The sequence below is a fragment of the Haplochromis burtoni genome, unplaced genomic scaffold, assembly GCF_018398535.1.
Source record: "Haplochromis burtoni strain Fernald_Lab_line unplaced genomic scaffold, NCSU_Asbu1 Contig_479, whole genome shotgun sequence".
Lineage (NCBI taxonomy): Eukaryota > Metazoa > Chordata > Actinopteri > Cichliformes > Cichlidae > Haplochromis > Haplochromis burtoni.
This window is the reverse complement of record NW_024582840.1, coordinates 387,195-397,268: the sequence shown is the minus strand read 5'-3', so window position 1 is coordinate 397,268 and position 10,074 is coordinate 387,195. Positions and strand designations below refer to the sequence as shown.

The 10,074-nt window shown below is 44.7% G+C and overlaps 1 protein-coding gene across 4 annotated transcripts in view; it reads left to right on the top strand.

Moving 5' to 3' along the window:
• The window catches only part of nacc1b (nucleus accumbens associated 1, BEN and BTB (POZ) domain containing b), a 29,464-nt gene extending 19,557 nt beyond the window's left edge, over positions 1 to 9,907 (top strand). For all 4 annotated transcript variants that reach the window (XM_005946450.3, XM_005946449.2, XM_005946447.2 and 1 more), the window contains 5 exons: positions 524 to 745; positions 3,930 to 4,389; positions 5,094 to 5,391; positions 5,553 to 5,650; positions 6,944 to 9,907. In XM_005946450.3, coding sequence (XP_005946512.2) covers positions 524 to 745; positions 3,930 to 4,389; positions 5,094 to 5,391; positions 5,553 to 5,650; positions 6,944 to 7,272 — 1,407 coding nt within the window. In that variant the 3' untranslated portion in view covers positions 7,273 to 9,907. The remainder of the gene's footprint in view (positions 1 to 523; positions 746 to 3,929; positions 4,390 to 5,093; positions 5,392 to 5,552; positions 5,651 to 6,943) is intronic.
• Positions 9,908 to 10,074: the final 167 nt, after the last annotated feature.

Genomic DNA, 10,074 nt, shown 5'->3' with positions numbered 1-10,074 from the left:
CCTCATAAAAACAATGATGCAAAGACTTCAGCTCTGTTTGTTGAATCACCCTTTTAAGGATTGTTTTTGGAAATTTAATATTTGGGTATGTTCGGACAGAGGATCAACTCAATTTTGGAGCGAGCCTCTGTTGTCCACTAGAGGAACTGCAGGTTTTGTAATACAAGTGTTGGCTTCATTTGTTCAAGCTCAGGATGCTTCCTAATGTCATCATTTACATTCTTTATTACTAAATTATTACACCACTGCTGCCATGTGTTGCCTGAGATTTAAAACAGAGTGCTGGACACATTTTTGATACCTTATTTGAGAAATGTTAAGCCCAGCTCCATCAAACAACCAAGTTTCCCTCAGTAAATATTTAATATATGTATATATTTAATAGTGCTGTCTCTTTTTACCTGTCTTCAGTGCTACCGTCAGATTTGAGTAGATATCAGACATACAGTATGTTTACAGTAGATTTACCCTTCTAATGGCATAATATGTTTTGATCATATTCATGAAACTTTCCCCACACCAGGTCTCCTCTCCAAGCTGTGACTCCCAGGGTCTCCACACCGAGGAGACCCCATCCTCTGAGCCTCAGAGCCCCGTCACTCAAACAGTGGGAGTGGGCGGAGTTGGCATCGGTGCTGCCACTGTAGGGAGGCCTGCCTCCTGCCTGACACCCCTTCCCCTCGTGTCCAAGGTGAAGACTGAACATACAGCCACAACACCTCAGCCAGCTCCACAGCCACAGCAGGTAGGTTTGGTCTGGGCCTTGCTACACAACCCCACATGCTTTTGTCTTTTCTTTCTTTTTTGGCGGATGAATCATAATCTTGAAATGAAGTAAGAGTCCAAAAACTTTCCGAGGAAGGAACATGAATTTTTTTAAAGGTCAGACTCCTTATTTGGTTACTTCAGCTTCAGGTAGAGTCAGATTACCCTAATAACGAAGTATATATACTGGATATGTTCATTTCTTTTCATTGAAAATGGAGGAAAGCATCTGTTGTGAGTTCCAAAAATAGTTTTCATGTGATGTCAAGTGCTGCTAATCTGCATATCTCTTTAGGGGCAGTGTGATCATCATCACATACTTTTGGTATAGATAAGCAAACATCATCATATTTGTCAGGTGTAGCGTTTCCCCATCAGTGGCAGATTTAACGTTAGTTGTGTGTGAGACGTGCGATCTTGTTAAAGCTGATATATTGCATGTTACTTCTTATTTTCACTTAACATTTCTGTAAGTGAAATGTTAACCTGTAGACGTCAGACTTTTTCCACCACTGATTTGTTTTCACAGTTAAAAAGACAACAAAAAAAACCAAACAGAGACTGAAATATTGAAATAGTGCCAAGAAAACAGATCATCAGATATTTTCAGACGATTTAGAAAAATAGCAAGAGGGCTGGTTATTAAATATAATTATTTTAATAAAAGTTGGGCCCAATTAATCAGTTTCTGTTACAGCTTGTGTTATGAGTTATTTATGTGATTGTTAAATCAGGAGTGTTAACATCATTGGAGTTCATATTTGAGACAAATATTCCCATTTTTCTTTTAGTGTAAAGAAGTACATTTTGATTATTTATTGACACATTTAATGTAATTAATTTTAATTTTAAATAATAAGTGTCCCTCGGGGTGTCCTGTGCGAGGTGCTGCGGGAGTATGGGGTGTCTGGCCCATTGCTACGGGCCATTTGATCCCTATACAACCGTTGCAAGAGCTTGGTTTGCATTGCCGGCAATAAGTCGGACTCGTTACTGGTGGATGATGGGCTCCGCCACCATTTCTGTTCATAAATTTTATGGACAGGATTTCTAGGCGCAGCCAAGTGGTGGAGGGCTTTCACTTCGGTGGCCTCAGAAACTCGTCATCATCTGCGGATGATGTGGTTCTGTTGGCTTCATTAGATGATGGCCTCCAGCTCGCACTGGAACGGTTCACAGCCGAGTGTGAAGCAGCAGGAATTAGGATCAGCACCTCCAAATCTGAGGCCATGGTTCTCAGCCGGAAAAGGGTGGAGTGCCCACTCCGGGTTGGGGATGAGTTCCTGCCCCAAGTGGAGGAGTTCAAGTATCTCGGGGTCTTGTTCGCGAGAAGGGAGCCGGAGATCGAAAGACGGATTGGTGCTGCGCACGCTGCACCGGTATGTCGTGGTGAAGAGAGAGCTGAGTGTAAAAGCGAAGCTCTCAATTTACCGGTCGATCTACGCCCTTACCCTCACCTATGGCCACGAGCTGTGGGTAGTGACCGAAAGAACGAGATCGCGGATACAAGCGGCAGAAATGAGCTTCCTCCGAAGGGTGGCTGGCCTCTCCCTTAGAGATAGGGTGAGAAGTTCAACCATCCAGGAGGGACTCAGAGTAGAGCCGCTGCTGCTCCACATCGAAAGGAGCCAGTTGAGGTGGTTCGGGCATCTGACAAGGATGCCCCCTGGGCGCCTCCTGGGTGAGGTGTTCCGGGCATGTCCCACTGGGAGGAGGCCCCGGGGCAGACCCAGGACACGCTGGAGAGATTATATCTCTCGTTTGGCCTGGGAACTCCTTGGTATTCCCCCGGATAAGCTGGATGAGGTGGCTGGGGAGAGGGAGGTCTGGGCTTCTCTGCTTAGGCTGCTGCCCCCGCGACCCGGCCTCGGATAAAGCGGAAGAAGATGGATGGAATTTTAAATAATAAACTTTATATAAAGCAAATGAACATCCTGAGATTTGCATTTTGTCATTCTGCTGCCAAAACTACACGCAGAAAATGTAACCGCATCTTTCATTTTCATGCTCTCATTCTCTGCAAAGCCTTCAGTGGACTGGATTTCCAAGGCTGATTCTGGCCTTTGGGTCATATATTTGATACTCCCGATAGCTCAGTTACATATTATTGGCTGTGTGAAATTGTGCCTTTTTGCCCTTCCATCTCAATTCATCTCAATTAAAAAAGCAACAAACAAAACAAAAAAATCTTAACTTGACCTGAAAAATTCCTGGGAAAAGATTCTTCTTCTTATGCAAAATTTCAGATCTATGCTGTCATTAAAAAATACTTTAAGAGATGGGTGCGGTGCTGGTATTATGTCTTCATGAGTATGGAGAATCCCTAAAATATTAGGATGTCCAATCATTATCAGCAGATCTGGGGGCCTTTAGATGACTGATATTGAATTCACAGTTTCTCACACACGAGGCATATAATATTCTTGAAAACTGATAAAGGCTTGAGATGTTAAAGCTAGAATAGAGAAAAAAGCATCCTCCATCAGTGTGACATTGCCCAGGTATGACACCATGTACCAGAACAACTCCATTCATAATATATGCAGAATTTGTGATTTGTGTTTATTGTCATTTTCTCAGTGTGATTTTTTTGAATTACAAACGGGGATGCAGGGTAGCATGGTGGCGCAATGGTTAGCAATGTTGCCTCACAGAAAGAAGGTCCTGAGTTTGACACCGAAGATCATTTCTACATAGCTGAATTATATTGTACTAAAAAGAAAACCCACCTTCATCTATTGAAATCCTTTGTTGATAAACTTATGACCGTAGCGACCTGGAATTTTGTACTTGTAAGAAGTACATCTTCCCCTGTCTGAGATGGTCAGTGGCAGGCATTTGACGAACTGACAATAAGTGGCTGAATGAATGTTTTATCTCAAACCCATCTCGCTTCATTACAGTCAAATCATTTCTAATAACGAGCATGTGTGCTCTGTTTCAGCTGAGGCCGGAACCTCTGTTCAATATATGTGCATTAAAAACGTGCTGCCAGAACCTCCAGTGATATTTGTTTGATGCTGCTTGAGATGGGAAACGTACCATTTGTACTCTAAGCCACGAAACCATGAAATGACATTTGTTTATTGCTGTGTTTTATTGAGTGTTCCAGTCAGGCGCTGGTTTATAACCAGCATGTTTCTCTCCCTCTCTCTCTTCCTCAGCCGGAGGGCTCTCCCTACTCTGTGGTCTGCACCCCTGTGGCCAAGCGGCTATGGGAGGGGGGTAACCGTGATGGGGGAGGGGGGTCAGGAGGGGGCGGGGGCGGCGGGTTGAGGAAGGCCGCACGCTACTCTTCCTCCTCCTCTTCCTCGTCCTCTTCCAATACAATAACCCAGGACGCCTCTGGCCGCGGACCTGCCGCTAACGCCTCTCTGGTGGGCAGCGGAGGCAGCGCTTTAGTGGGAGGAGCTGTGCTCAACAGTAACCACAACAATAACAACAACAACGGCGGGACCCCAGAGGGTACGAGCCCGGGCACCCTGAGCATGTACACCAGCGACTCGCCCATCAGTTACCACGACGATGAGGAGGAGGATGATATAGCAGATGAGACTGAAGAGCAGTACAGACAGATCTGCAACATGTACACCATGTACAGCATGCTGAACGCCGGAGCAGCAGGTAAGCGCTGACAGCAGGATAAATGCATCAGCGGGTGAGTTCATTCCAGGGTTACTGTGCAGCTCCGTCTAAAAGTTTCCTCCTCTGATCTCTGCAGCGCTTGTAGTGTGTTTACGAGTACGAATGGTGGAAAGTTTGTTTATCCAACTTTCTCAATAGTGGAGGATGTTAGCGAGAGCGAAATGTTCAAAACACTGAAACCGCTGAAAGCTGTGGTCCTGCTTTAAGTTTGTGAGCTGTTTATGGTCTGCTTGATCACTAGTTTGAGGACAATCACATGGAGGTTTGAATGGAACGATGGTGTATAAAGTTGGTCGAACGGTATTTTGTTACATGCAGGAATTGGAAACTGGGGCACAGCGAAGTTTGTTGTTTATTGAATGTTTTAGGATCAGACTTGAGACTGAAAAGTTCGAAGGAGCAGCATCATGTGCTTACAGTAAATATGCAGTGGTTTCAAACAAGAAGGACCATTAACAGAAGTACATTTAGAACTGGATGTTAAACGTTTATGGCTAACGTGTATGATTGAACGGCCTGCATCCAGTTTTTTTAACATCTGAGAGCTGGCCACCTTTGTAATTCCCTTAAGAAGTTTTGTATCACTGCTGAAAAGCTGTTGCTACTATATTAAATTTTGAAATGATCCCTAACCCTCATTGCAAAAAAAAAGAAAGGTAACACTCGATCTTTCCCTTCCTCAGTTGTCGGGGAGCGGGTGGAGGCTCTGCCAGACTTAGCCCCAGACTCAGGGGGCGGGCGGGGGGGCAGAGGGGGGCGGTCCCGGCAGGAACTAGCATCGCTGCCCGCCGAGCTCATCAGCCAGATCGGAAACCGCTGCCACCCAAAGCTGTATGAGGAAGGAGACCCGGCTGAGAAGCTGGAACTGGTGAGCGGCACCTCTGTGTTCATCTCCCGCGCCCAGCTCATGAACTGCCACGTCAGCGCCGGCACCCGCCACAAAGTGCTGCTCAGACGCCTTCTGGCGGCGTTCTTCGACAGGTCAGTGTCTGATTTTGGGGGGTTATTTTTGTAAGACTGATATAATAAAGATTTTATGGTTGATCATTTTTGCGCTTGTTGACAGCAGACAAAGATGTGCATTTTCCATTCAAGTATTTTATGTGTTGATGTGTATTTTTGTTTTGTTTTAACTTGCTCAGGAGCACTCTGGCTAACAGCTGTGGAACCGGCATCCGCTCCTCAACCAATGATCCCAGTCGTAAACCTCTGGACAACAGAGTGCTTCACGCTGTCAAATGTGAGTCATACAGAAGACGTACAGTGTATGTATACTGAGAGTTACATGCATAGACTGTATAAGGAAGATGGACGTAGCCGTCGGGTTGGAAAAGTGAAGCCGAAATGAAATTGCCTTAAACCTCAGTGTGCTAGACCACGTTGCTTTCTGGTGACTAAAATGTCAACGTTCAGGCTTCTGCATCATAGACTGTATATAAAAGTTGTACACAACCCATTGTAACCTTTTGTGCTGTGAAGTGCCATTTTGAAATGTTATGTTAGCTTTTTTGGTCACCGCTGTCTGTTTCAGTTTGAAGCAAGAAGTGACCACATTTAAACAAGAGGGTAATGTGCTCAGTTAAAAGCTAACGCTAGCACAAAGGATTGTCATTGACATGGCCCAGATACAGATACCTGCTAATTAATGCTAAATAGCCTACAAATAACGCACTAAAATTTCACTCAATTCACTGAATTGACTGCACAGAAAGCAAGGAGACTTGTCAGATATTTATAGTAGAATTTCCTCACAGTACACCAACACCAAAACTCCATGTCTAGACATCCAGTTAAGTGACTCAAATTAGTGGCTCTGAGGCCTAGCAGAGAGCTGGAAGCTACAGTCGCCTTTACCAGCATCAACTAGTCACATAAAGCAAGCACACCCAGAGTTTTAAACGCTAATAAATATGAGGGCAAACTATAACAGCTGTTATGAAAATGTACATTAGCTACAGAAGACAAATTGGGCTTGGGAGTCTATGATACTTGCTTTTGGAGCCAGCATCAAGTTCAGTTCAATTCAATTCAATTTTATTTATGCAGCGCCAAATCACAACAACAATCGCCTCAAGGTGCTTTATATTGTAAGGTAGACTCTACAATAATACATACAGAGAAAAACCCAACAATCATATGACCCCCTATGAACAAGCACTTTGGCGACAGTGGGAAGGAAAAACTCCCTTTTAACAGAAAGAAACCTCCAGCAGGACCAGGCTCAGGGACCAGTTTGGGTGAGAGAAGGAAGAGAGAACAAAAAACATGCTGTGGAAGAGCACCAGAGATGAATAAATAGTATGATGTACCCAAAGGTTCCCCTTTGTTCAAAATTAAAGTCTACAAATCAATGACATCACACTGGCCTATGTTTATATACAGTCTGTGATTACATGTCAGTGAGATCTTGGAGCTGCCAGTATGCAAAGCTGCAGCTTTAGAATTTAGGCTCTAATGCGTTTCTCTGCCATATGTTTTTCTCTCCCATCATTTCCTCTTATTGTCCCTTTACATACTCTTTGCCTCGCTCCAGTCTACTGCCAGAATTTCGCACCGAGCTTCAAGGAGAGCGAAATGAACGCCATCGCTGCCGACATGTGCACCAACGCCCGCCGCGTCGTCCGCAAGAGCTGGATCCCCAAACTGAAACTGCTGATGGCCGACAGCGATGCCTACTCCGCGTTCCTGGCCGACAGCGTGAAGATGGAGGCCGACGCGTTGGGGACGGAGCAAGGCTTTGACCCCGCCTCACTGGAAGCTGTGGCTGCAGCGGCAGCAGCCAACAACAGCGAAGCGGGAAGCGGAGCCACGCCGGCAGACGGCCTGCAGGGGGCGGGGGGAGATAGCAGCACTTTGTTTTGAGTGAGTGAACGGACAGATAGATAGAATGGACAGATTGATGGAAGGAGGGGTGGAATATCTCTGGGGTGATGAGAACAGAACGATGGCCACTCTGGTCTTGATGACAGTAATCACTCCTCCCCTAGCCCGCTTTATGTTTGGGGATCTGTTTCTTCAGTTTGTTCTGCTTGCCTTCCTTTGTTTGTCCACGTTTCTGTCTGTCTCCACAGCTCAGAATGAATCTCTGCAGTTTGTTCTTGAATGCTCTTGTGGAGAGAGATGGAAAACCATGGTGAAAGGTAGCAGAAGGAGGTTCACTCCCCCCCCAGTTCCTCATCCTTCTGCAACCTTTAGAAACCTGATTTCAGCCTTTATTTTTTATGTTTTTAAGAGTGTGTACTGTCACTAAAAACCTTTTCTTACCATAATCACAGACATTCCCTAGGGGAAGGGGGGCGGGGAGGGGTAATCCAGTTTGGAGAAGGCTCCTTCTCCAAACTTCGGTAACACTGTTGTTTTTGATATTGAATGTATGCGTGGCGAAGCATTCGAAATGCAGCTGAGTGAGGTTGCGCCGAGCCCTTTTTGTTTTGTTGTTTTGGTTTGCTTTGTTTCATCTGCCAGATGAAAGCTTCTCTGAGTGTTTGGGCTCGGTGAGGTCAGGGGTTGAAATGAATATTAATATGTATATTGGCATGGTTTATGATCTCCTCGACCTCAGCCTGCTCTTTAACCCCAGCTGGCCATGCCGGGAAGCTGACCTACTGGTCTTCAGAGAAATGCTCTGACTTGGACAGCAGCTTTTCGATTGGCTGGTGATATGTTCAGATTTGTTAGCGAGTTTAAAGCCTAATCAATAACCTTCCCCCCTCCCAAACCTTCCCCACATTTTGGCCGTTAAACTCTAAAAAAACAAAAAATAAAATATCAGTTTGTTTACTTTTTCTGTTTTTTTGTCACATTTGTGTGTGTTTGCCGAGACTCCTGAAGGAGAGGAAATTTGTTACCGATGATTGTAAAAGAGTTTGCGTGTGATAAATGCACTGTGTTATTTCCTGCGGTATGAGTACAATCGAACTAAGTTTTTGTATGTATCAGACTGAGAAAACGGTGTGGCTTTATTTTAAAAAAGGCAAAAAAGAGAAAAATAAGAAAAAGCTAGAATCCAATTTCTAAGTTTGTTTAACTCCCCCCCTCCCCTTTTTAAAAAAAAATCTGAACGAAAGTCGAGAATTGTCTTAAAGCGAGTTTCTGCCTGTGAGCTTAGTGACAAATTGTGTGTGTGTGTGTGTGTGTGTGTGTGTGTGTGTGTGTGTGTGTGTGTGTGTGTGTGTGTGTGTGTGTGTGTGTGAGAGAGAGAGGATACAGCGGCGGTGCTCTTTTCATGTCAGCTCATGTTTAAATTGATTTCTCCGAGAATATTAACGGAACGGGCTTCCTCAGGCTCTGCCCGCCTGGATATGTGCTCGCCTGGCACGGACAAAGGTGCTAATTCAGGCGGCGGTACATGGCGAGCAGCACGGCTCCGTGCGCGCATGTAGGTGTGCGTCTGAATGGCCGCACAGTTTGTGCTGCCGCAGAGAGTGTGAGAGAGAGAGAGAGGGAGGCCAGACAGAGCGTTTCACACACGCTTGGGCGATTCATTCACCCATCACTGCAGTGAGCACACATACATGCGCTAATACGCATTTGGGGGCTGTCAGCTGCATCAGCTACAGTACACCAGAGCGACGTGGGAATTAAAGGGGAATTGCATCGAAGCGATACGTTTCAGATACATTTTGTGTTTGAGGAGAATGCAGCAGATAGAAAAGTGGCTCAAAGTTGTGCGCGTCTGTTTGAAAGTGAAATTCCTGGCTTTATAAGTGCTTATAATGACAAAAAAAGGAAAGCTGCTAAATGATAGAAATCAGAGAAATGTTGGCATAGAAACAACCCTGAAAGTCGTTGCAGTCATGGTTGCTTTTGGTACTTGCGTGTGTAAGTGGTAGCTTTCAAGAAAAAAAAAGAACAAGAGTGCAGAAGTAGATCTTTTCTTTTAAAAAAAAAAAAACTGGCCTTCAGCTTTGGCAACGCAGCTGAATACAGTCATCAAGAAAACCCTGGAAAGGGCTTTCTGCTCTTGTTCAGTTTGAAGTTGAATGCAGGTCCAGAGGAACGTTTGATTTTGTCCCACTGGTACTCTGATCATCAATGCCACTGTGCTGCCTGAAATGGATGTTCAGTGTGTTTTATAACCAGCTTTTAATTTCAGTCCTTTAATCTTGCCTGTTCAAATCAAAGCAGTGGCAATCAATAACAATGAACTAATAACTAGAGCCTGACTGATACATATTGATTGGGCAATATTGGCATCACAGGTGAATCTGTATTTCCATATATGTTATTCTTTATTGAAAAAGAAAATCATCCTTGAAGCGATGTAGAAATGGAAAGAGCGACTTCCACTTTATTGTTTACGATATTCTTAGTGGTCTCAGAGCGCAGTGCTAGTTTGTGAAATGCATTGTTGTATCACGCAGAGCTCAGATTTTGGTTGGTGCTTCGCTAAGCAGCAGGAGGAGAGAGATGCATCTGACTCTCTGAGGGGAGTTCTTGTAGGTGGTGAAGATCTGTGAAGTAGCGCTTTTTGCTAGGAGTTTTTTTTTTTTTTTTTTTTCTTGTTAACTGGCCTTGCCAGCAAGTTGATTCAGAACCAAAGACTTTGTCAAAGCACTTCTACAATGGATAAGGCTGACTGAATGCAGACTGGCTTCGTGCCAGTATAGCTGGCAGGAGACTTCAGCCACAGGGCAGAATTACCGGCAACTAAGTCACGGCAGT